This window comes from Camelus bactrianus, chromosome 5 (genome assembly GCF_048773025.1).
Source record: "Camelus bactrianus isolate YW-2024 breed Bactrian camel chromosome 5, ASM4877302v1, whole genome shotgun sequence".
In the NCBI taxonomy this organism is placed as follows: Eukaryota; Metazoa; Chordata; class Mammalia; order Artiodactyla; family Camelidae; genus Camelus; species Camelus bactrianus.
In genome coordinates, this window is record NC_133543.1 from 85,543,421 (window position 1) to 85,570,937 (window position 27,517).

Here is a 27,517-nt window from a genome sequence, read left to right on the forward strand (position 1 = left end):
AATCATCAGTCTTACCACTTCAGATCCATGTTGGAGAAGACAGAAAGAAAGTAATTATATCCTCTACCCGAACCAGTAAACACAAAGGCTTCTGAGAATTTCTTTATGGGAGCAATTTTTTAAGTTCAAAAATTAAAAGAAAATCCCCAGAAAATACTTTCAATGAATGTTTCTGATTTATAAAAGCTAAGTGAAATTCAGTTACACAGAGAACATACAATGTCTGGATTGTGAAGCCTTTCCGTGGGACAATACATTGACACACAACATAAGAAAATAGCTTGAAATACAAAAATACAGTTGTGATCCAGGAAATGGCACCAAATTAGAACAGTTTTATTATTTAACATACCAATGTATATACATTATCTTCCCAAATAAGAAACAGTTTGATTTCAAAGTTTAAAATGTAGTTTCCAAAATGAATCCTGATTGTAAATTTAGGGGACAGAGGGAAGTCCTGTAAATTAACACAAACCATTTTGATCCTTGACTAAAATACGCATCCTGTACTAATCACCTCTCGCATACAAAGTGTATATTATAAATAAAACTTTCAAAAAAGATCTCGGATGTTTATTGCACATCATACAGAACTCTTGCCACTCTCTGAAAGGCTTTCAGCCCTACACTGTATCAGCTGTCTAAAATACTCGAATTTGGGTGAAAACAACACTCTGCAGATATTAGCATATCTAGGATCATGTATGTTTACCAGGAACAGGAAAATATAATCTTACTGGATCTGCTTCTGTCTTGTTTTCTAAAATAAGAACGACTGTTTTCCACTGTTAAAAGCAATTACAAAAGATCCAAACAAATTAAAAGTCCTGTTCAAATGTCAAGTTTTCTCTTTTCAAATAGGAACCACGTGTAGAGGCACTTTACCGTCGTATATTTCTACTTCCTAGGACCAGCCCTTCTTGAAGTACATATTGTTAAAGACCACACTACAGGGTTCCTAATGATGCTGTCCGTCATCAGCAGTTTCTGTTTTGGTCTCAACATTTTCAAACTCTCTTAGCCCTGGTAAAGCCAGCACAAACCAGCCTGAACGCAATGGCTTTGAAACAAACAAAAAGGTTCCTAATAAGTTTTCATATCACCTAGGACAGTGCCTAGCACAGAGCAGGCATTCAATAAATAGTGGATGAATAAATGCACTATCTTTTAAGACCGTTTCCTATACTTAGAGTTATTAATGATTTATGAGTAATACGTTGCTTTAGGGTACACAGATCTAACATAATGACTAAACAAAGAACACGAAAGGACATGGCTTAGATACTGTTAGTTTCTACAACCCTGTCCCAGGACAGAATATGTAGTTTAAGGGTTAAAACTATTTCAATAATAAAAACTGATTAGTCAAATATTTTTATTTTGCCAAGGGACTCTAACAGTATTAGCCTTCGGCAATTCCCAAACGTACAATGAACCCCGAACAAAACCAAACCAAATTGCACTATTACAAAGAAACAAGTCCATGAAGCAGAGAGGAGGCGCCAGTTAAGGGACAGCGACTTCAAGGAGACGGTTGTTTTTTCGTTTGCACGTGGGGACACTCCCATTTTTCTGGTTGCCCTGAATAAACTTCACGCATACTTTGTCCTGTCTGAACTGCACCAGGAACCTAGGAGGAAAGAAGACAAATTGAAAAGCACACCCAAAGCAGCTGATGATTGCACGAACGCTGACTTTTGTTAATGGATGTTTATTTACCTCGACAAGTATTCACTCCCCTTCTCCATCAGCCCTTCTAGACACAGGATCATACCATCAGGTATCACACTGCATTTTGCTTCCAGCGGCTACCATTTAGGCCTAAGTAAGCTCAAGTTCATTAGCTCATCATATTCCTATATGGTAAGAAGGGCTAAGGAATAATTATGTCCACATTTCAAGTGGAAAGACCACCATGCTATTTTCCCATGTGCCTCCATTTCTGCATAGCCAAAATATTAAATGATTAACAAACTAAGAAAATGAAATACAGAATTTCAGAAAAGGGGTCTAGAGGCATTCCAGACTATAGTTTTCAAACACCACTGGTTATTTACATACGTCCTACACATTTTTTCATATCCACAAACTATGCTAATAGTTACTTCTAGCCTAAATAAATGTATTTCAAAATAGCTGCGACCTACGGAATAAAAATGATGACATCATGAGTCTGATCTGCCAGTTATATTTTTAATATCCATTTAAATATATAAAAACTGTAAAAGTCTATGCGTGTACACCTAAAGCCTCCCCTTCTCCTAGTGGTACATGTAACACACTCTGGGAACCCACATTCTAGTTCAAACCTTTCCTTTCACAGACCATCAGCAGTCAGGTGCTCGTCCACAGAGTGTTTGTCACACCTTCCTACAACAAACACGTGACTGGCTTCCCCCTTGACTGGGCGCCGCGAGGGCCACTCGGATGTATAAAATGAGTGAGGTCTCTGCCCTCAAAGACGGCATCACCGGGGCAGCGTGAGAGCAGCAGGGCTGGACCAGAACTGAGGCTTTCCCAGCTCAAGGCCAGGACTCTTTCCTTTCCACCATCAGAATCAGTATAATGTTACCATGTTTTCAGAATGTTTCCCAGGGAACTCTTTAATGAGTTGCCAGCATGTAACTCAGTGAGTCACTCTAAACACCATGACAGAGCACATGCTCACTGGCCTCCATGACAACAGCTCTGCTCTGTGTGCTTTAGTCTCCGTTTCAAGGTCCAAGGAGCCCACATTTTGCAAACACATCACTGGAGTGAAATGTGACACAGAAGCTTGTACGTACTGGTGGTACTTCTGAGCTTTTAAATGGGCTACTGCTCTCCTACTTGTAAGTACTGAAAAAAGGAGCTACAGTTCCCTTCGCCTGAGATCTCTCTCCGGCGTATACACTCATATCTATGGGCCTCAAAGGAAAAAAAAAATCAAGTTCAACCTACATACATACATTTAAAAAATCAAATATTGTTATATTTTCATTTTTAAAAGCCACTTGTATTGTAATAAATGTACAGGGAGCTCCTTCCCCAATAACTTTAGCATATGCTGTCTCCACATCCACAATTCATGACCGTGATTCACTCTAGAAGTAACAGTAACTAAACCTTGTTGGGAACTCACCACGCACTATGTCCTTCTTAGTAAGTTACATATATTAACTCAACTTTAAAACAATCCTATGAGGTAAGCACTATTACTTATCTCTATTTCCAAGAAGAGAAAACCGAAGCATGGCCCACAGTAAAGACACGGAGGATCCGAGAACCCTCCTGCAGCAAACAATACTGTCGAACGCATCACTTCACAGCATCACTACCAGTTCGAGCTCCAGAGCAAAAGGGACACAGGTTGTTTGGTTAAAATATTCAGAAAAACAACCGTGTAACTTAAAAGATACACGTGTGTGTGTGTGTATTACACCTGCATGTATACACATGTACATATATACACATGTATATTTAAAATAGTTAATAGAAAAACTCACTTTAGATTTCAACACTATAGATTCATTTTTAGGAATACTATAGATCTTATCTAAGGTTACCCTTAAAATGCAACCTATTTGCAGATAGAACAATTTGGGAGTTTATGGACTGGGGATTACAAGGCAGATGAGTCAGTGAATCCAATTCCCACTTCTACATGCGCAGGTTAAAACCATTCTGAGGGTGATACAGGCCTCTGACTCTCCTCCTATAAACTGACATCCAGCTCATCCATAACGATTCTGGAGACTGGGTTTGTCAGGATAACTTCTTCCACTTCTGAAAAGGGTGCACTGAGGAAGGTTTTGGTCACTGAACTGCATGCTGTTTACAACACTGGTTTGTACAGTCAGCAAAAATACATCAGGGGTGCCTGTGACTGTAAAAAACTTTGTTTAAATTTAACATGATCTCCAAAAAAGAGTAGAACCCCTGGGTAAGACTGCCCAGAGATTACGAGACAGAGGCCACAAGGGAGGACTGCTCTGCACCGGAGCTTTCTGTGCTGCTGGGGCAGGGACCACGGTGCACGCCAGGTTCCATCAGCTACTTTGTTTTCATAGGCCCAACTAGTAATTAGGAATAGGAGAAGGAAAGGTGTTATGGGCTGGTTTATCATGCTCCTAAATGTTTGTTTTCATCACGTGGCCACACAGAATCTTTACTCAGACAAGCATGTTGACCAAAAGCTTACACGTCTAATAAAACATCACACCCTCTTCTTCTGTGACAAGGCAGTGTCCCTGCGGCCCAGAAGCAAACAATCCCCATCAGTGTTCTGAGACCGTGTGCCTTGAACAGAACCTTGAGAGCCGCTGGTGGGGTTCTGTGGCTGATACAGCACACAGCATCCCCCAAAAGCTGCTCAGGAGAGATATACTGGGCGGCAAGAGGCTCTGGGAAGTGCTGTAAAAAAGGACTAGACATTTCCACCAGAGAACACTTTCTTCACAGCCCATCACTGCTAACAGCCCGCAAAGGCAGTGCTCTCAGAACACCAATCTGGGAGATGCTTAAAGGCAGCAATCCTTTGTGGCCTGGATGTTGGTGTGACCTTCTCTGTAAAGATGGTCTTACTAATGCAGTGGACCAACTGCAAGGCTGCTTCATCCATACACCAAGGAGCTTCTGCATCTGGAGTACACATTCCCTTTCCACGATGAGTGGGAATTACCAGTCCCGCCAAAACAGAAGCCTAGCTTCCCCAGTCATGAAAAATTTCAACTAAAGGGAGTTTAAAGATCTAACAGCCCTAAGAGGTTAAAACCTTAACTGACTGGAACCCAATAAGCCATTCTCTTTTTTCTTAATATTCTTTGTCTTATGAGAAAGAACTCAGTAATAAGGAAAGTTATTTTGTCTAAATTGCAATTTCCAAAGTAGAATATACATAAAGGCCAACCCTGCCCCCAAGATCTAAACTGCGTTCTTAGCGTACATGAGAATAAACCACGAACCTCCTAGTCTATAAATCCTAACACATCAAGAGAGTTAGCTTGGCTTACAAAGGGACAGGAGAGGGTATGAATTTATTTAGCAAGACTTTTAGAAAGAGTTGAAACAGAACAGGCTGGCAAAATCTTAATTAGAAAATAAAATGATTTCTTGAGCAATAAGGTGATGCAAATCTTCACACGCAAGGAAGTATGTAAGCAGATAGTAAACACTCTATTGAAAAAGTAATCAAGTAAGTATCAATCAACATAGTAATGAAAATTCATTCAAATGATCTCATATTGATAGATGTAACAAATACAGGGGGTGCTCCAACCTGCATGCAAATAATATGTCTGTAATTAGAGCCCTAATGTGAAGCAGAAAAAGCAAATTTCAAATTTCTAGTAGTGTTGGCACTAGCGAACCCTTGTCAACACGGAATGCTTATTCTATAATTCCAGTTTATATGTGAAAAAAGGGACCTCAAATATAACACATCCAGAAATGGCACTCTTGATTCCATCCCACCCAGTCACCCCCAAACCCCTCTTTCTTCAGTGTCAACTACTTCAGTAAATGGTACCATTTGGGCTCAGGCTCCAAACCTAATGCCCAATCTGTTAACAGGTTCTCTTGTTTTCCTTCAAATTACCTTCAGAATCTGACAACTTCTCACTGCCTCCCACTCACACCCCAGCCTACGCCTCCTCGTCCTCACCCTCGACAGCTCAGGGAGATTCATAACTATTTTCACTCTTGCCTCCCTAGTTATTTTCCACCCTGCAGCCAGAGCAATCTTTGAAAATCAGAAATCAGATCATGCCACGCTCCTGCTCAAAACCTATAATGGCTTTCCATCAGCCTCAGTAAAATCTCAGCTCTGGACCTCAGCTACCAAGCTCTCCACGGCCGGGTCCCTCAGCCTCTCGCTCCAGGGTCCTTCCCCAGCACTTCACTCCAGCACCACATTCACTCCTGCCTCAGGGCCTCTGCACCGGCTGCCTCACCCAGCAGGCATCTCCCTAGATTTCAAGTGTCACCACATCAGAGAGGCGTCCCCACTCTATCAAAAATAGCACCGTCTGACCTTTAACCTGTTTCTTGTCCTCCACAAGCACTTGTCACTAACCAGTCATGTCACCTGTTTATTATTTCGTTTGTGCCTATCTGTCTCCTCCACAAGGATGTCAGGTACGGGAAAGTGGGGACTTGGTCAGCATCACTCATCCATCACCAGAACACAGGCCAGACGCACATTCGGTACTTAGTAGTTAGTAGTTGTAAAAGTGAATGAGATCCTATCGCTCAACTAAAATAATAAAGCTGAAAGTGAAAAGGCATATTCAAACAATTCAGGAACATACTCATCAGAAATTTCAATATTGAGCTTCTGTTTGGTTTGGCTGAGGGTCGTCCGATAGAGCTTGGTGGCCATTTCAATCAGGTGATCACTGCTGAGGAGGAAGTCTCCTTTACTAGCTGCTTCAGAGCCCTGAAAGGACAGACAAGAGTCAGGCCATCATAATTAAACACAGCTCGGAGGTACCTGTTTACAGGTTTGGCTGAGTACATATTTACAGTCCCTTCAAAATATCAGCTACTGGAGTCCATTCTCCCCAGCAAGCATTAATAACAAAAACAGTATTTCTTCCAAGTTGCTCAGAGCACTTTAGTAAGGTGACCTAACCCCGTGCTACCCAGAGCTGGTCGATAGACCAGAAGCACCTTCAGCATCACCTGGGAGCTTGTTAGAAAAGCAGGTGCTCGGGCCCTGCCGCAGGCCCACCGCACGCGAATCCCCAACAAGCCCCCTGGGTGATCTGTTTGCACATTCAGGTTTGAGAAGCTCTGACCTAAACTATAACTCATTCTGAAAGGGCTGTTTTAAAAACTCCTCCGTGACTTGGTTAAAAAAAAGTAAGAACAACAACAACACTTCGAACAAATATCCTAGGGCAGCAGCTCTGAACCTTAGCTGCACAAGGGACTCATGTAGGGAGCTTTCAAAACATGGGCTGTTTGGGCCCTATTTCAAGAAACTCTGACTTGGCTGGACTGGGGCAACGGCTTCGGCACTGGCATATTTTAATATGTAATCGAGGCTCAGAATGACTATCCTAGGATTTGATATGCTTCCCACACGGGGAAAGAAGGCTGAACTAATTTTAAATGGGCTACTATCTATTAGCCAGGTCATGTCCCTCTATGTGATAATTGCTGACATCTGCTTCTTCAGTGACTGTTATTGTGCTAAGCACTTTACATACTGTTTCATTTAATCTCTTTAACAACACTATGAAGTAGGTACTGTTATTCTCCCCATTTTAAAAGAAGAAACATTAGGCAGGCATATTAAAGTTAAATGACTTGGCCAAGGTCATCATAAAGTTAGTGACACCAACCACTGAGCCTACACTCTTAACAACTCCACTCAAGTCAGGAGGTCCTGGCTAAGCTGACATTAAAATTTCTTTAGGTCAAAATTATTAGGCAGTTGTTTTACTACAGTTGCATCCTTTAATTAGAAACCCCCAAATGAATGATGAACAAGAAGACATTTACTAAGTCAGTACATAGAAGAAACAACAGAAGGAAGCATAATTTTAAATGTCTTGATATTTCTATTCTTTAGTCTTAAAATAATGCATATCATGGCAAGTGTAAACAAAAGCTACTCAGTGAGATTAGAACATAAGTGAACAAGTCAATAAAAGTCATCCATCTTATTCGATTATTGCAAAACCAAGTCTGAGATTTTACATAGGAGTAGGTACAGCCCAGATCTGCAGATCAATTAAGAAGGATACATAAACTTCAAGTAATAGGATTATTCAGATGTGGAACACCTTAAATCAATGGCTGAGAGACTGGACAAACACAGAAATCTTTCAGTCAAATCAACAGTTGAAGCTTTACCTCTTTGAGGTGGACGGCAAAGAAGCCATCGTTTTGTGAGCTCATCGATACTTTGGTCACGTCCACCAGGGGAACCTCTGACTTGATCTGTCCAGACTTTTGATCAGCAAGAAGGAGGTTGTTATTTGTTAAGAGGAAAATCCGGGATGTACTCTACAACAAAACAAAACAAAACAAGGATATAAAACCAATGATCAAAATACCCCTAAATGGTCCATGCATTTAAAGCATTAGTTCTTTGTAGAAATGCACATTTTATTCCAATCTTTTTCAGCATGAATGCCTGTGCTAACCAAGAATACACCAAAGAACATAGATAACCTATTTAATCTGCAAAAATTTCAGAGAACAAGCAAAATTCCATGTAAGCTTAAAGATAAAGAGAAAATAGTTACCTTCACAGTAACTCTGCTGGGAATATGAAATGCAAATTTTAACATTCAGAAAACTGTCCCAAGCGATAAACACTTCCTATAGGTCTTCAGGGCTGGCGTTCTTACCTTCCCATTAGCACGGTTAATTTTGTTCACAACTTCAGCGATGATAATCTTTTCTTCAATGGCATCTTTGAGTTTCTTATACTTGGGATTCTTGTTGATTTCCAGGTAAGGCCCTTGGAATGGTTGCCCAACACTAAAAAAAAAAAAAAAAAAAAAAAAAAAATCCCTCCCATTAGAAATGGTTTCAAATGGAAGTACTACTGGAAGAAGGTAACAACAGGTCAATGGATTCTGAAGAGGGACAACTTCAAAAAAGTTGATGTATTTTATAAATTGTGTACACTTTACTTGCATAAACATATTTCAAATACATTTTTGATGTGATCATGGCATTTGGTTGGTAGGACTTTGACAGAAAGCTTATCCCATGGAACAACCAAGACAGAAATCACTCACAGGGGCAGCCATGTGCATGGTCTCATGAGAAGGAAGAGCAATTCCTTCTAATCCATTGTTAAAAAGTTAACAGCTGCCTACACAGGATGCACTAATGCCTCTAAACAATACGTAGCAATGGTAAAAAGAGCACGAATCATCGCCATCACCTGCTCCAAAGAAAATTTTCATTTTCTCACAGTGAGTAAGAAAACCAATAGGCTTTCTGGAGAAGAACAGACTAGACTACTCACTTTAGAAGAAAACTATAGAGCGCTTAATACTACCATGTAACTCTGGCTCCTTACAAGTAGGTAATACATGAAAGAAGAATCAGGCCTCTCTCCTCTTAGGATATGCCCCTAAAGCGGACAGAGGTGGCCGAGGCCAACATTCAGAATCAGAACAGTTTTCTTCTAAACAGACCACTTCTTGCAAGTGGCACGCATGTGCACACAGCACTGAGATGTTGATTTCCCTCAAGACTTGTTGGGTGACACTCAGGGCAGCTTCTTCAAAGACACCAAGGAAAAAAAAATGCAGCTTCACTTTGAGCTGTAAGGCTCTGGCAATTTGCAAATACAACTTTAAACGTTTGTGTTGTGGGTGGAGGATCAGGGGAGAAAATCCACGTAGGTGGTCAGCGTTACACAGCTCCCAGGACAGAAAAGGCCGGCACCCCTAACTGCTGTCGCTTCACACAGCAGGGGGAGGAGGTGATTCCACCTCTCAGTGCTGGAGGGTGGGCACGCCACCATCCCAGAAAACCATTAAAACTACCCCAAAAGGACTTGGCCTGATGTTAACATTTTTTGGTGGTTGTTCATATTCAAACATGTTTTTGAGAATACAAAGTGCTAACAGCCTTTGAATTTGTTTCTTCAAAAATGCATTTTTTTCCTTCCCTCCAGCTTCCAAAGAGTCATCCACTAGGAATGTTAATTAAGAAGGTTACTAAACAATTTAAAGATAAAGAAAGAAAAAGATGAATGAAATAAGTTGCTAGAGAAAGCATACAGATAATTTCCTGTAATTTGCAGGCACTTTGGACAACGCTGGATTTATTCATTGTCTTTGATTTGGGGGGGTGTGCAAGTAGCCAAATCAGCTGACCAAAGAAGCTGTGTCATTGTGGAATCTAAAAAAATCGCAGAAATAAACTCATTTACAAAACAGAAACGGACTCACAGACATAGGAAACAAACTTATGGTTACTGAAGGAAAAGAGGGCAGTGGGGAGGGATAAATTAGGAGTTTGAGATTTGCAGATACAAACTACTATATCTAAAGTAGATAAAAAACAAGTCCTACTGTATAATACAGGGAATTATATCCAACACCTTATAATAACCTATAATGGAAAAGAATATAAGTGTATAATGGAATCACTATGCTGTACCCCAGAAACTAACATATTGTAAATCAACAATATTTCAATTAAAAAAAATATCTAAAGCAAATGAGTCTGGCAACTTATGTCCACTTAAACCTTTAAAAGGAAGAGCTTTCAAATGTGTGTAAAGACATAGAGAATATACACACACGTGATACATATACTTAGCATATAATGCATTTTTATTTCTATGCTATTCTATAGGAAAAGCTAAAAGTTGTTACAGATTTGGCTTTAAATTGTACAAGCTGCTTTTCTATAAACACCAGATGAAAAGGGGAGAGGAATTCTGGGGGGAAATGATAAACTTGGGAGATATTATATAAGACTATTCCAATAAGCAGTGTTTTCCAAGAGCTTCAGTTGGCAAATTTGCAATTGCTGTTCCTTCTTTTACTGAGTACTTGGTGTCTACGAGAAAGGAAATGAACTTGCTGCAGAGGCCAGGGGAGTCATGCCCAGCGAGTTAGGACACCAGAGGCCACCACAGGCCAGTGCGTAGGCACCACTCGGCAAGTGAGACTGGCTCATTCTTTTCATTTACCTTACACAGGAGAGTCTGACCCAGCCATTAAAGTAGGAAGATTGGAAACCAGCCAGTCTCCATGGAACTACGGAGACCGCATGGGAATCTACAATGTAAATTTATCTTAATAGCCTAAATGGTTTTTATTTTAAATGGCGACTTCTAATTATGGAGGAAGCATTCAGGCTAATGCCAATGGGGTAAAGCCAATACAGATGATCTCATTTCTATACGTGTGCTACGGAAGCCGTGGCTCAAGGGTGTTACGTTCACATCCAGCTGATCATAAAATAATTCATGAAATGAAAAATCTGTGTATTACTAAAATCAAACTCTACTAGAAGAGACCTACACAGGTAAAAGCAAAACCATAATACCTAGATGGGTATAAGGCCTTCTTGTCTTTGAAGAGTTCGCTGGCTTCTAGTTTCTCTTCATAAATAAGTTTCTGTTGGTCGGTGAATTGGTCCCTGTATTTTTTACACTGTGAGATAAGAAAAGGGGAGAAAACAGACGTCACTCATATAAATAAATCATAACTCATCCTTAAATGTGCTAAGCAAATTTAACAGCAGTAAGAATAGGAGTAACTGTGTATTAAATATTCATTTAAAAGGCCAAAAGCACTTTTCCTTCCTGAGTTTTAAAAGGCTGGTCTTGGAAAATGTTATAAAAACTATTGTTTTTGTTGCAGAATTTGTGATGCTTCTTCAAAACATACAAGGGCCTCGCTGGCCTGGGCCTCCTGGGAATACGGTTTCCTCCCGCTGTGATCTCAGCCCCAGGACATCCTTAGTCCTGAGCTATCACACTCTTTCAGAGACTCACAGTGGGATAGACATGGTACATCACAACCCAGTGCACACACCTACATCCACACACGTAGACAACTGACATAGAAGTGTCACAAACAATGCTTATCCTTTTTGCACATCATGTATTCCGTTATTTTCTGTTCTACTGTATTTCACTGTAACATGTTGGTAGTAATCTCAAAACTGATTTCATGACCCACAAATATGCTTTGACCTACAGTTTGGAAAGCACTGCTCCGAATCCCCCATTACCATTTTATGATGTGGACATGGGACCCAAGAAATCTCCCATTCACCTCAATACTGAGATTGCACTAAAAGGAGGCAATGGGTGGTGGGAGGTGCAGGACCAGGTTCTTTAGATGAACTCTCTCAGAATCCCAGTTCAGGGGCAGTTGAGAACCACCCACATAATCGTATAAAGGAATGTCAGTATTGCTGCCCACACTTGCAGGATCCACTTATCCCTCTCATTCTCCACCCCAATCCAAGGGGGGTAAGGACAAGATTCAGGAGCCCGGGAGAGAGCAGGGCAGGTGCCCAGCATCAGCAGTGCTGGATCGTTATTTCTGAAATAGTTCCCATGTCAGACTCAAAGCAGGGGATGGACATTGAGATGTTGGCGAATCCTGCCAAATCAACTCACTATATTAGGGAATAGAACGTGGTTGCGTGTGCTGGTACCAATCATTACTCTGAGTAGTGATAATAACTCTCTATACATACATGATTCTGCTAAGGAACAAGCCTACAGTACTGGGCAGGAAAGAGTTTCCCAGGAGACATATCCATCAATCAATCATTCACTTACTAAATACGAGCCCTTCAACCTAATGATTTCATTCTATCAGAATGATATATACTTAGCATTCCATATACCAACTACGTTACTGAAATAAAGTCAACATCTACACAAGCATCCCATGTACTCCACACTCAGCACCACCTAAATTACATGTTATGCTCTCACTGAAAATTAAGTGAACCAAAATATAAGCCCAAATCAAATAGATTTTCAGTTTCCCTTTAGTTCAAGCAGAAGGAAGTTTTATTTTCTCTAATTTTGGGGGGGACTTTAGAGCTTTTCCCCCCAAGTCCATCACAATGTGTGTGTTCTCATGTACGTCTACGTATGTCTATGTAGAAAGTAAAATCATACAATTTGTGAGAATTTACTATTCATATGAAGATGCTCAAATTTTATTATTTCTACCCCTGGTTGTTATTTCTTCAAATAAAGATGAAAACAAAAAGAAAGACAAAAACAAAAACTGAACCACCTGAAAGCTACTGGAATCTGGAAGGGAAAGACAATGCAACCACACGCTCTCCTTTCCAACCACGGAGAGGCGGCGCCAAAGGCCACCTCAGGCTCTAGGATTCTCACAGAGAGTCCAGCCCAGTGCACGGTTCAAAAACTCCAAAGTCTTAAACTAATTCTCCCTGAGACAGAGGAGAAAGCTGGTAAAATTCTGCTTTTACCTAGCACCTCTCAGACACTCAAAATACGTGGTAAGACGTCTCTGAGAAAACATCACAAGACATTTTTTACCCTCCACAAATGGAAAATCCTTTTCAGCTCCTTGTGAGTAGAATCCAAGAATAGGTAAGGTCTTGGTGGCCAATTCTTGTCTATCGGAGACAAGGAAGGCATCTTAGCTTTCATTTCCAAGAAGTATTTTTGCACCTGTGTTGGGTTTGACAGAAAACACCAGATGAGTAAAATATACCAGAAAGCACATTGTTTTACATAAACCAGACTCAAACAAACCAGTCTTCAGTGCAATTTAGCAAGTTTTAGTCCATAAAACTTTTAAGTTCATAAGACTCCTCTGGAAAGTCCCTATTCTACTCTCCATATTGGCTGGAGAAATCCGAGCACCACCAGATGGTTAAGAGAAAAGCAGAATACGAACGCTAATAGCTCATACTAATTTCAATGTGAACATTAATACTAACACCAGTCCACACGAGAGAGCTGCAACGTTTAACACGCAGCCCACACTAGCTATGTGCCGCTATTTCTATTTAAATTTTAAGCAATTAAAAAAATTAAAAATCTGGTTCATCAGTCCTACGTGCGGCTTGTGGCTACTCTACTGAACCGTCAGGGTACAGAACACTTCCGTCACTGCAGGAAGTTCTCAGGGACAGCACGGCTCTGGAGTACCTGGCGTGGGCCTGGCCCTGTAAGAGCTCTACAGCGTGACTTTGTCATAATCTTCACAGTACCTCTGTGAGTTCCGTGCTATTACTGCCCCTGTTCTACAGATGACACACCTGTAAGTGGTGGCCAAGCTGGCTCCAGAGTTTGCGCTCCTCACCCCACTACGTCGACTTCTCTGAGAGACGGAGGAGAGCTTTGGAATCCATCCTGGGAGAGGAGCACACCTCACTCTCCTTGACTTCTCCACCCTCTAACTTGTTTGCCAACTGCCTTTGCAGCAGCTCATCAAGGTCTTGGCATTCCCCTCCAATTCCTCTGTGGAAACCCTAACCCCCAGTGCAATGGTATTAGGGGATGGGGCCTTGGGGAGGTCACGAGGTTGAGAAGAGGGAGTGAGGGTAGAACCCCCAGGGTGGGATCAGTGCCCTTACAAGAAAAGACAGGAAAGAGCCTGCTTCTCCTCGTCTTTGTCAGGCAAGGAGACCAGGGAGTGGCCCTCACTTCTCAGAACCAGACCACGCTGGCATCCTGACTGTGGGCTGCCCAGCCTCCAGTACTGTGCGAAGTGAATGTTTATTGTTTGGACCACATAGCCCATGTGTTTTTGTTACAGCACCTAAAATTACATCTGGCTTTTTGGGGTTCACTCTCACCAGCCTGTTCTCTCTGTCAAAGAAGACTATTTTATTAATCATGCACAGACCACTAATAGCTCTTTCTGACACACTCTACCTGAATTTGAAGAGAGGTAATTAAAAAAGTTCACAAATCCTAACTGTCATAGTTACGATTTAATTGCTACCAAGTAAGTCACATATGAGTTGGTGCTATTAACTAGTTAATCCAATAATGCGAATTATGCACATATAAAGTGTAAACTTACAATTCTCTGAAGCGTAAATTCATAAATTTTCTTTCCAGCATTGGCTCTGAAGAATTTCCTGTACTCCCTCCGAACCTTTAAAAAGAAGCCCCAGAATGCGGAGGTTAACGTGTGGCCAACAGATGCCCACAAAGATGATACACCTCTATTAAAAATGAAAACAGACGGAACAAGTAAATTTCTAAGTGTCTTTCTGGATATAGTAAAATAAGTGGACCGTACTGAGACAGCGGATTTTAAGTCACAGGAAAAGAAATGAAGAGATGCAAGGTAATACCGGAATGTTTTGATGTTTTAAATCTTCTTAACTAGTTTTTAAAGAGCCTGCTGATGAGACAGGCATAGCTGCAAACCCATCACAAATCAAAATACATTCCGAGAAAAATTATCTACGGTAATTTTCACTTCAAATTGTTCTTAAAAGGCAAAAAATGCCTAAAGAAATATATTGCAGTTTCCAAAAGCCTCGCATATGAAGACAGGACTTCAGTGCTGCACACTGAGAACTGAATGCTTCTGAAAATAAGAATTTAAAAAGAAGCTTCTGAATGACCATTATCTTCCATTTAATCCCATTACTTTTTCTCTCACTCCTATTCCCACCAAACTTTCTACTGAATACTAACACAGCACTTAAAATAATCATATTATAGTTTTAGTTTACCTATTTCTTCCTTGCTGCATTGTTGTATCTACTTTGGCTTTTTTTTGTTGTTGTTGGTGGGAGGAGGTACTCAGTTTATTATTATTATTGTTGTTGTTGTTATTGTTATTATTATTATTATTAAGTGGCGGCACTGGGGATTGAACCCAGGACCTCGTACATGCTAGGCATGTACTCTACCACTGAGCTACACCCTCCCCTACTTTGTATACTAATGTCTAACAAATAAAATAAGCGAGGTGCTTGCTAAATCAATGAATGATAGTTAAATTTTGAAATTGAGGGGAAAATATTTAAAACGTTTATCAACATCCAGCTATCAACGGGAGAGTTAGAATTCAGCAATTTATTAGCTTATTTGAGTAATTCAGATATCATGTATGTTTTTCTTGTATCTTTAGCTTCCTGGGTTTAACTGCACATTTTCAAAATATTTATACATTCGGGGTCATAAACTAGCAACCTAGTAACCAAATTGAGTTTGTAGACAAATGTTTCATATGCCCATTTTCAAATTACGAACTTCACACAGGAATTCAGACTACGGGTTTCTCTTACCATTTTCTAGTATCGAGCAACAGTGAGCTCCAGTCCCACACGACAAGGACAAAGTGCACCAGAGTGGCCGCTGCTGCCTTAGGAGAGAGCTGCACGCTCCAAACTACATGAGGCCGGCTGTTCCTAACCCGCCTTCCATCTGCTACTTCCCTCAACACAAGACCTGCCTAGTCCCTCTGGGCATGTGAGCATCAGCGTTATTTTCTACACCTGTGGATTATTAAGGTTTGAAAATTCTCCCATACACCACATAGACAGTTTCTCCTTTAATTCATACTCTATGTTACCGATGCTCATTTCTCTTTTAGCTTTGGAGTTGTTCGTAACTATTTCAAATCTCAAACTTACAAGGTCAAAAGTAACAAAAAGAAAAAAGGTACCTATTCATTGGTTCCTGAAATTGTAATAGTGTAGGAAAGCAGAGAAGTTAAAGTGAGGTTTCGTGAAAACATGTCCTTAGAAATATACTAGAAGTCCTGTATTCACTTGAACGTCACTGTAACTGAGCTCAAGGCAACATGCTTTTTGATACTTCACAGGACAGGCCCTTTCTCCTGAAATACAGCTACAGACAGAGAAGGCCTGGTGACAACACGCTGGCATATAGAATGGGTCCCCCTCATGGGCCCCAAGGGTCCTAAAAAGGGTCCCATTGAACTTTATAATCAATTTCACAATCAAATCATTTATAAGGGTGAAACTACAGTTCCTATTAACATAATTCTTTTTAAAAAAATACAAAATTATTACATTCTTGGTCTTCAAAGGAGTTTAATCTTATCTCATAGCAGTAATAATGGCAACATTTTAAAATAATCCTGTTCTGTTGGAAACTGGAAGAATAAAGACAGTTATGTTGAGAATAAGCCCAAATAACTTAGGCTAAAACAGTGAATTTGGTTTATAGGACGCTAGCACACACTCTAATATGAAGGTGCTTTTAAAATCATATGCAGTTAGTTAAATCCAGAACGCTGAAGATAAATCTGATGTTGCTGGTAGAAATCATTATAGAGAGTAAAAGTCCTGACTCAATGTTGTTTGTTCCTCCCTTTATGAAAATTAGAATGTGAATCAAATGGGAAATAAAATCCTTAGTTTTGACTTTGAAAAAGTAGTTACAGAACTTGTTCAGAATTCTAGAGATAGAACATCTTAAATTCATATTTAAGTTACTTAATTACTTCAAAAATAACTTGATGCATATTTATTATAATCACAAAGTTAATTTACTAAAGTTTATAGGCTAAACTTTCAGGGAAAAAAATGTAGGTTGTTCAAAGCAGAGTTTACAGATAGATACTGCTAACACTGTCCAGATTCAGAGTCAATGGTTTCCTGGATGACATTCAAATATTTAGAAAAAAATGAATTACTATAATACTAAAGTAAAACAACAAAGGGGAAGTGTCAAAAGGGGGCCTAATTATCCCAAAACAGCAATGTGGCTGGGTCCCTGCAGTGATGAGTTATTGAATATTAGGAACACAAAATCCTTGTATTGCCTAAGGTTATTGTCAGGGTTTTTCAGAATTTGGAGCCATGTTTACTTATATGCATCCTCACCTCAAATGGTTAGTACCACTTTGAAATAAACCCTGCCCTAAATTAGAAGGCATTCAAATCAAAAGTCCTCTTTAACCTGAATGATCCACTGCCGGTCTTATTTGTCAAAATCTGTACATTTATGCAAAACCCTTTGGTTTCTATGCTGAACAATTAGAATGGCAGGCACTTTGAAGAAAGCTCTGCCCCAGGAGCCAGCAATGGAACAGAATAGGAGGATAAAGGGCAACAATAGCCCAATATCCCCAGGCTGGTCACCGCAGACGGTGGGTCAGCTTTTAGCTCAACGACTGTAACTCTGTCTCATAAATGAAAAGAAAAAAACCTTCATCCTCATAGAGATAGCATTAAATAGAACTTGGATAACCAAATATCTTGGGAAAAATATACTATATTACTATTTAAAGTAACACGCTATTACTTTAAATCTATGATTTAAAGAAAGACACCACAATAAAATCAGAAAATATTAGTGTATAGGTTTGTTCTCAAAAGGAACAAAATTAGGCAGGATGACATTGTAAAAGACTGTGCAGACCAAGAGCAAGCGTAATTGTTTCATCGGGGTTAGTAGGTGCTGGGCTTCATTGAGTTCACCGTGGACAGAAAGAAGGGGTTGAGGAAGTACCTTCAGTCCAAGCCAGTAAGCCCAAATGACAGCAACTGCATGCTTACGCCTAGCCTCCTCCTTCAAGCGTTTCAATTCCCTTCGAGCCTAGAATGTTTTAGACGGTAAATAAAAGAGACGGCCCAATGCAGATAGCACAAATGACCAGAAAAAAGACACCCCACCAAACAGGAGAGCCAATTTATAAGGATTTCAGAATGACAGAGAAACGGTGCGTGATCATTTAAACCCAAAGCATCAGTGGAAGGCTGTGTGGTCCCTCGTGTTTTCAATGCGTTAAGGCCCTGTCCCAGAAGATGGCCAGCCATCTGTGTGGTACCTAAGGGAAGCACTCCCTCCACTCCCTTACTTCCATTCTTTTCCTTTTTCTCCCCGGTTCTCTCCCTCTTCCTTTCCTTCACCACATTCTCCCTTCTGCCCTCCCCCATCGAAGCCTTAGAACTCTGAGTGGCACCTAATTTCAGTAGACTTCCCCTTGCTGCCAGCCCACGGGGCCAAAGAGGCCGTGAATTCCTGAGTTCGTTCATTTGGGTGCATAAGAAGACAATTCTTGTGAACAACCGTTTAGAAACTGGAAGGAATAAAGGCTGCTTCTCTGTAGTTCAAAAAAACAAGAACAAAAAAACCCCCAATTCTTTCCAGTTAGAAGTGGCACGTATCAAAATTTAGTATTAGTGAAGGCTCCAAAAGTGAAATATACCGAAGCAAGATAAAAAGTGAAACAACTCATAGGTTTAAAAACTAACTTAGGGAAAAATTCATCTGAGGTATGTTGTTTTAAAAGACAGAAATAGACAGGCACTCATGCTTCATTACACTGTCGTACTCAGACTGGGAAATGAGCTCACTCAGGGGAGAGGTCCCAGGGATAACTAAGACACCCTCTGCCTCTGCTAAGACAGTTCCCTCAGTTTATTAAAAGAACTGGTTTGCTCCACACCGATTTCTCAGGGGAAAATACAAACGAACAACTCTGGTTTGTTTGTGGCAAGTTTTAAGATCTTTATGCCGGCAAATGTTGACTTTTCTCATTTTCCTCACAAGATGGGTTTATAACGCTGACAAGGTAGACTTGAAAACATAGGACTGTATGGGTATTTGAGTTTCTAGCTGGAATACACATTTTTAGCAGAGATGACCTTTGATTTTCTAAGTAACAAAAACATCTAAAATGCTTGTCCCTTGGGGTTTGTGAAATGTTCACAGAGCCCACGACTCTGCCTGGGGATTAGTGAGAGTATTTCAGGAGGCCTTTGTTTCTGAAAACAAACAGCTGATGCTGAAATTCCTGGGATTCTTCAGGGGCAATTATAGCTAGCTTTGCATGAACATAGCTTTTATTAAGTCACAGATGATAATTCTTTTCACATACAATATTTTGCTTACAATAATCAATAGCTGCCACAGTGAGCCTAAAAACAATTTCATTTATGGATTAATATTTTTTTAAAGCATGCGTTAAAGGCGTTTCTACTGTCAATATGTTGCAGAAGACCAAAGAAACCCAAACCTTAACATTTCCAACATGCCCCCCACCACCCCCAACACACCAAAACACCTCTAAGACTGCCAGGATACATCGGGGGGTGGGAAAAAAAAAAGGAAACTAAACATGCATGTTATTTGACAGTTTAACAAAAAACAGCTATGCTAGTGTCTCATTAGTGAGCAATTAGTCTTTTTTTCCCTGCACATGCTTTAAGCTTCCTAGGGCACTCTTGGCACTAACATCTCCAGGTTTATTAAATTTAGCGGCTACAGCATGCACCAGTGTGAGCCACGGTTAACTGTGGGCCTCCGTCCCCTGAAACGCTGGAGGTACGGACTGATTACTGCAGATTCCAGGATGGGAGTGATGGGATGTGCATTTCAAGTACCTTCGATCCAAGCCAGTAAGCCCAGATAACTGCAATAGCATGTTTATTCCTAGCCTCCGCCTTCAGCCGGCTCAGTTCCCTTCGCGCCTGTGATGCATTTGAAAAGGAGTCACAGAAGAGTTTAAGGCAAGAAAGGTTACTGCTGATTCCCAACGGAGAAAGAGAAAGACAGACACCGGTCACCGTCAAATAGTAAACACAAAAGCATGTGCCACCACCCCCCACCAGGACGCTGCAAAGAGCAAGAGGCAAACGCGTGCCGAGGAGCTTAAGCGAGTGAGACCCGAATGGAGGGTCGGTGGTTCCACACAGCACTCCGGACCCGCTGCCTTCCTGGGGGTCTCTGGCCTACCTGGGTACCATGCCAATACGCTGCAATGGTGGTGGCTGCTTCCTCACAGCGCTTCTGATGCTTCAGCTCCCGCAGGAGTTTTCGGGCCTAAAGCACAGAATGACCCAGAAAAACAGAAAGTTAATGACAACAAAAAAACTGTATCCATAGTGACTTGAAAACAAACACCGGAAGAGACAGTGATAATCCTGATTCTCAGGGCAAAGGTCAGTAGCTTAAAGAAAGGAAAAGGGGAAATAGCTTATTACCCCAAACGGCCTGAGAAGGTGGTAAATGAAGGTGTCACAGGTGACAGTGTAGTCCCCACTCAGACTGAGACAGCAGCCTCCCCTGCCCTGCACTGTGACGGGAAAACACCTGATCACAGCGATACAAACTGGTGCACAGCAGATGGAAGGAACAGTTCTCAGAATGTGGCTGAAGGATCTCCAGTGAACCACCAAAATCCATTTGCTCCCTTTAATGATTATTGTGTGGAATGTAGCTGGAGCTGTACTTTTTATCCAGAGGAGGTAACTAAAAATTTGCTAAAATAAGTTTCCTCACTGGTTCAAAACTAGTGGCTTCTTTCCAGCAGTTGCTGGAAACTGATTTTGCGGGGGCCAGGAGGACCGCCAGTCTGGAGGTGAACCCCGAGTCCTGACTCTGAAGTCTCTAGACTGGACACCTGGAGCCAGGACTTGTATTAGGTCCAAGAAAAACCTGCGGATAGTAAGTTCACTTACTCCATGTACTCAGGCTTGTATTTTGGCAATTGCTGTGGGACAACAACCGAACCCTTGGGTCACCACAGGCCTCGACAAAGGTCAGTGGAAGCTGCCGGACTCCTGGCCCAAGGCTCTACCCTCTGAAGGGGTTCTGGGCCTGAGAACCACCCTCTGGATCCAGCCCACTCCACAAAATCACCCAACAGGAAAGTGGTATCTTTGAAGCATCTTTAACCTGAGCAGGGGCAATAAGCATTTTCTGTAGAAGGGCAGATGGTACTTCTGGCTTTGCAGGTCACAAGTTCTCTACCACAACTACCAACTCTGCCTTGTAGCGCTAGAGAAGCCACAGACAAGATATAAAATAAATGAGCATGGCTGTGTACTTATAAAACTTTCATTCAGTTCTTCAACCCACTTTTTAATTGGTTGTTTATTTTTTTGATGCTAAATTTAATGAACTGTTGATGTACGTCAGATATTAACCCCTTGTCAGTCATATCATTTGCAAGTATCTTCTCCCATTCAATAGGTTGTCTTTTCAATTTGTCAGTGATTTCTTCTGTCGTGCAAAGGCTTTTGAGTTTAATTAGGACCCATTTGTCTATTTTTGCTTTTGTGTCCTTTGCTTTAGGAGAAAGACCCAAAAGACATCACTGCCATTTGTGTGGAAGAGTGTTCTGCCTGTTTTTCCTCTAGGAGTTTTATGGTACCTGGTCTTATTACATTTAGGTCTTTAATCCATTTTGAGTTTATTTTGGTATATGGCATTAGAGAATGTTCTAATTTCATTTTTTTACATAAGCTTTCTAGTTCTCCCAGCACCACTTATTGAAGAGACCATCTTTTCTCCTCTGTATATAGTTACCTCCTTTGTCACAGATTAATTGACCATAGTGTGTGGGTTTATTTCTCGTCTCTCTATTCTGTTCCATTCATCTAGTACCAGTACTGTACTGTTTCAATTACTGTCGCTTTGTAGTTAAGTCTGAAGTCAGGGAGTGTGGCCTCTCCAGCTCTGTTCTTTCTCAAGATTGTTTTGGTTATTTGGCATCTTTGTGTTTCCATACAAATTTTGAAATTATTTGTACTAGTTCTGTGGAAAATGCCATTAGTATTTTGATAGGGATTGCAATGCCTCTGTGGATTAATTTTTCCAAAGAGGAAATGCAGACAGCCACCAGGCACATGAAAAGATATTCAACAGCACTATCATCAGAAGAATGCAAATCAAAACCACAGTGAGATACCACCTCTCAGCTGTCGGAACGGTCATCATTAAAAAGAACATAAATAACAAATGTTGGCGAGGATGTGGAGAAAGGAAACCCTCCCACACTACTGATGGGAATGTAAATTGGTGCAGACACTGTGGAAAATAGTATGGAGGTTTCTCAAAAAAGTAAAAATAGAACTACCATATGACCTAGCAATTCCACACCTGGATATATAAAAAAAATTCAAAAAGATATAGGCACCCTAATGTTCATGGTGGCATTATTTATAGTTGCCAACATATGGAAACAACCTAAGTGTCCATCAACAAATGAATGGTTAAAGAAGATGTGGTGTGTGTATATGTATATGTGTGGAATATTACTCAGCCATAAAAAAGAATGAAATTTTGCCATCTGCAACAATATGAATGGACTTGAAGGGCAGGCATTATGCTAAGTGAAATAAGTCAGACAGAGAAAGACAAATACAGTATCACTTATATGTGGAATCTAAAAAATACAATAAATTAGTGAATAAAACAAAAAAGAAATAGACTCACAGATATAGAGGACAAACTAGATTACCAGTACAGAAAGGGAAGGGGGAAAGGGTAACAGCAGTAGGGGATAAAACAAGTGTTATTATGGGATTGTATGAAATCATATGCGTGAAACTTTTGAAAACTGTAAAGCACTATAGAATTTTAAAAATCTTTCATTCAATAAAAAATTTTTTAGAAAACACTATTTCTATGAACTTTGTATTTCATGTACGTATATATTTATATAAAATTTGTATTCTGCATAATTTTTATGTCACAAAATATTCCTCTTTTTTTAAAATTTAACAATGCCTTAAAAAATATAAACCATTCTTAGCTCTCAGGTTGTACAGGCAGTAGGTTAGATTTGGCCCATGGGCTGTAGTTTGCTGACCCTGATCCAAGCCTTGGCAGGAAGGACCTGGAACCAGGTAGTGTGTGCACTGTGACCCCTGCTAAGACAGTTAGAGCTCCAGACCATTCGATCATTATGGGGCAGCCTGCAAGATGGTCACGGGGAAGTTACAGAAGGCACTGTTGGGCTGGGGAGCTGAGGTCTGGCAGGACTCACAGGTATGGAGGCAACAGTAAGAAATGGCCCCCTGGACTACAGCTTCCCTCGCAAACAGGGCAAGAGGATACTGAAATTATGTACAGTATTACTTCAAGGACTTCCTGCTCAGAGAACAAAGCTTTTGAAAAGAAAGCAGGAAGCAGCCAAGACATAGTCAAGGGCCCCAGCTTGGCCCATAATATTTATTCTTTCCATCTGACTGTTTACAGGGTAGGCAGGAGACCAGGAGCCCTCCCCTGCAGGGTGAGCCCAAAGACATCATCCTTTGTAAAGAACATGGAAACCCCAGATAAATAAGGGTCACTTCTTTTAAACTCACCTTCCAACCCCGTATGTAAGACTGAATTACCAAGGCAGAGCTCTTTATCTGTTGATACCTCTTTTGTTGCTGTAGGATGAAAGGGGAAGATATTAGCCGTTCTGTTTACACACCCAAATACACATTCACAGAGAGTAGACTTGCTCACTTAGTGCAGCGAACTCATGATCACCCGTATTCCTTCTGGGAACCAAGAAGTATAGAAATCAAACTATCCAAAAATCCAAACTTGAGTTAATCTCAAGTTTGCTTCAAGGATGGAAAATATAATTGAATGGTTTCTATGTAACTCAGGATCCACCATGACTAACATCTGTTCTTTGCATCATGCTGCTATAATACAGAGTTGGAACACACAGCAGACACCCAATAAATGCACAGAACATGGAGACACACTGAGCTCTGCGTCTGCATCCGAGCATTCTGATGCTGCTTACTGAGTCAGCCTCTAACACCCCCAGTTCCTTTTAGGTTTGCTGCTTTCACCCTGCCTCAAGCTGGGAAATCAGCTAACAAATTTTAGTAAACTTCTACCAATCAACTAAACTTTATTTATCGAGCTCCAACTCTGCATCCAGCCCTTCGATGGAACTATGAGGATGTAAATGTGAATCCAACTCCATCCCTGAATTCAAGGGCTCGCAGAGGGGACCAGCCAGGAATAGAAAAGAAAAATAGTGTCCTGGGGAAAATGAGAGCACAGCAGGCAGGTTCAGATGCAGCAGAGGTTACTTCTAGGTGGGAAAGGTTTGGAAAGACCCCGTGATGCCTGGGGCCAAGAGTCAGTAAGCTCAATGCCCAGAGGCCCTCCTTACTTCCAGGGCTGATGCCTTGGAGAGTGGAGCCTGCTGGAACACTGGCCCTAGACAAGTGAGTTCTTACTGTACTTAGGGAGGAATATTCACTACAACATGGGCATCTGAGATGAAATTCCACAGCTTTGCAAACAAAGTCCTGAAGCCGTGCTGTGAGTCTTTGACTCTGGAGATGGTGGCCTGCCCGGCTCCCTTTCTCTGAGGGGATCAAGGCCTCCAGGACCCTGGGCTACATTTTAGACGATCAGAGGAAATGGAAGGTGATGTCAGAAACGTATGTGCAGCAGAACAAAAGAGGATGCCAGAGACACAGGCAAAGAGAACCTGGGACCATGGACAGACAAGTCACTACCTTCTTTCGGCCTCAGTTTCCACATCAGTTGTACCTCTAAGGTTCCACACGGATTGATATTCCACGGCTGTAGGGCCCAAATTATACCTACAACATCTGACCATCACTTCTGACATCCATTTGAGACCTCAATGTTTTCCTTTTAAAATTCCTGTGTGGCTTGAAAATAACTATCTCACTTTAGAATTCATCTCAAAGAGTCATGAAATATCACAGAGTATGGACTTTAACATTATCAGTAACCGAAAATGGACATTCAGAAAATCTTTTGAGTTATTTGGTCAAGGCAAAATCACTGGCTTGGATAACACGTAGTTCACTGGTTGAGACATTTACAAGCATACCTTGTTTTATTGCACTTTTCAGGTAATTTCGTTTTTTTAGAAATTGAAGTTTTGTGGCAACCGTGCATTGTTAAATTATGGTTAGCATGTTTTAGCCAATAAGTAATTTTAATTAAGATATGTACAGTTTTGTTTAGACAAAGTGTTATTGCACACCTAACAGACCATAGTATAGTGGAAACATTAACTTCTTTGTGCACTGGGAAACAAACAAATCCATGCGACTCGCTTTATGGTGGTATTTGCTTTATTGGAGCAGTGTGGAACCAAACCCACAATGTCTCTCAGGTATGCCTGCAGCTTACACAGAGATGACGCCAGAGCACAGTTGGTACTTTCTCTAAAGATTGGGCTGTTACTGGTTTTCACTCTAACTCCCAGCATCATGAATGAATGATACATATGGTGCCTTTTTTTAATATCTGGAGACACAAAAGCTCTATACTGCAGGGGGTGGAGGGGATGTAAATAACACCTACTATTCTTGGTTCCCTGCCTGTTTCTTCTCATTCTTCTGAGAAATGACTCCTTCCAGGAGGTCTTCCTTGACCATCCTACTAACGTTATATCCTGTCTCCCTACTCCTCTTTATCTCTGTTCTCTATTTCCTTCCTAGCACTTAGTACAATCTGTCATTGTTCTGATTATTTACTTGCTTAAATGCATATCGTCCTTCACTAGATATAAACTCTCTGAGGACAGGAATCAGGTTGTTTGGTTCAGCTTGCTATCCCCAGAGTCTGGCAGAGGAGGTGTTTCAAAACTATCTGCAGAATTCAAGACAGATTAAATCAGAATCCTTCCAAACTTGGATTTTCTTAATGATCTCAAAATAAGAAATAATGAAAAGGGTTCCTTGAGGACTGGCTATTTCTTGGTCCTCCCCTTCTCAGGAAAACAGAAAACAGAGCATCATGAATCTGCAGGCAGGCAAAGCACCAGGGCTCTGTGCAGCCAGGTTGGGGACAAAGTCCTCCAGGCACTTGCAGAATACATATGAATGAATGTATCATTAACATGGCTGGATAGGGTCAAATTTTAACACTTGTATTGTTGGTTATATTTTTTTGACTAGAGGAAGCAACTTTAAAGATACTCTTTTAAAGATCAGGCAATTTTTCTTTAGTTAATCATTTAAGTAACTCATTAATTTCTAAAACTTGGAAATTATACGCTAAAATGTATTACATGAGAATAGGTCAGCATAAATTATGCTCTGATTATACACTCCTTTACAGCAAAATTCCTCTACAGCTGAAAAAGAGGAAGAATACCCTAACGGAGATTTGATTGCAATTTTAATTCCTTTTCCAACTCACTCTCTAGTGAAAAAGCATAGAATGAAAAAGCATTTGGAAGCAGTGCTCTTATCACTAAAATTCATTTTGCAAGAACACAATGCCAAGTTCAAGCCAGCCTACAGGCAAACCTTCAGGTTCTCCTCAAACCTGTTACGCCTCCAGTGAAACATCTCTAATCGAGTGAGGAAGAAAATTCCAAAAAAGAAATTCTCTATCAATTAACCTTCCTTTATTTTGAGGTCCTTTCCCAAAGGTCTAGATTGAGGACTAACGGAAATCCAACTTTTCACCCAAACACAAAATTCTACTAAAATGTGGCATTAGCTCTCTAGAATTAAAGCCATTCCCAGTGTCCTACAATAAATGGAGAAGAGCCAATTATTTTGGAAAACCGACCCTACCATACTCAAAGGGTTAAATGACATTACCTCTTCCAATCCGATCACCAAATTCAAGGTGTAGGTCTCCCACTACAGATCTCTGTATCAGTGGAAGACAGTGTGATAAACCAAACTTGGGCTTTGAAGCTGTCCTGGATTCAAATCCCATCTCTGCCACTTAGTAGCTGTTACTTAACAGATCAATGTCTTAGCTTTCTCATCTTTAAAAAAGGGACCAGAAGAGCACCCGTTTCGTAAGGTCACTAGGAGGATTAAATGTGTAAAAAAAAAAAAAATCACCTACATAGTTAAGTACGTAACAAACGGTTGCCAATAAGCTTCGTCGTTACAGACCAAACACGCCGGGACTCTCACCGCGTATCTCCTGTACCAGGCAGCAATCACGGTCTGGCTCTTCCTCATGAGCAGGAAGTGTGTGCGGCACCTCCACCCCCGATAAATCTTCTGAATGAGAGTGGCCAGGTCCTCAAGACGCTGCTTCCTCAGGTCTTCTAATTTGAATAACTAATAAATAATAGATAGATTTATCAAAAACCCACCAAAAGACACACGGCATACATGAAAGCCATTCTCAGGAAATAAAATGTCGCGATGTCGGAGTGAACCACAAGATACACAATTTAGATGACGGTGCTTTAGAACTTATGACAAATCATGTAAGGGCTGGACTGAGCTCTAGACGTGTCTTCACACTATCTGTGAGGGTGGAATTATTAACAGAATGCTGGCAAGGGTTCTCTCAATTTAAACACTTCCTAAATTCTCCAAATGACCGATAAACTGCTATGTTAATTATACT

General features: G+C 40.8%; 1 protein-coding gene across 5 annotated transcripts in view; it reads right to left on the minus strand.

Moving 5' to 3' along the window:
- Window positions 1-315: 315 nt before the first annotated feature.
- MYO1B (myosin IB) overlaps window positions 316-27,517 on the minus strand; it is a 167,654-nt gene continuing 140,452 nt past the window's right edge. For 2 of the 5 annotated variants that reach the window (XM_010948705.3, XM_045511997.2), the window contains exons 20-31: window positions 27,073-27,222; window positions 23,506-23,574; window positions 20,147-20,233; window positions 19,795-19,881; window positions 17,918-18,004; window positions 14,502-14,576; window positions 13,004-13,138; window positions 11,014-11,120; window positions 8,343-8,475; window positions 7,843-7,995; window positions 6,291-6,418; window positions 316-1,633 (exon numbers count right to left, since the gene is read on the minus strand). In XM_010948705.3, coding sequence (XP_010947007.1) covers window positions 1,510-1,633; window positions 6,291-6,418; window positions 7,843-7,995; window positions 8,343-8,475; window positions 11,014-11,120; window positions 13,004-13,138; window positions 14,502-14,576; window positions 17,918-18,004; window positions 19,795-19,881; window positions 20,147-20,233; window positions 23,506-23,574; window positions 27,073-27,222 — 1,335 coding nt within the window. In that variant the 3' untranslated portion in view covers window positions 316-1,509. The remainder of the gene's footprint in view (window positions 1,634-6,290; window positions 6,419-7,842; window positions 7,996-8,342; window positions 8,476-11,013; window positions 11,121-13,003; window positions 13,139-14,501; window positions 14,577-17,917; window positions 18,005-19,794; window positions 19,882-20,146; window positions 20,234-23,505; window positions 23,575-27,072; window positions 27,223-27,517) is intronic. The other 3 variants (XM_074364255.1, XM_074364254.1, XM_074364256.1) reach the window with 3 other exon arrangements.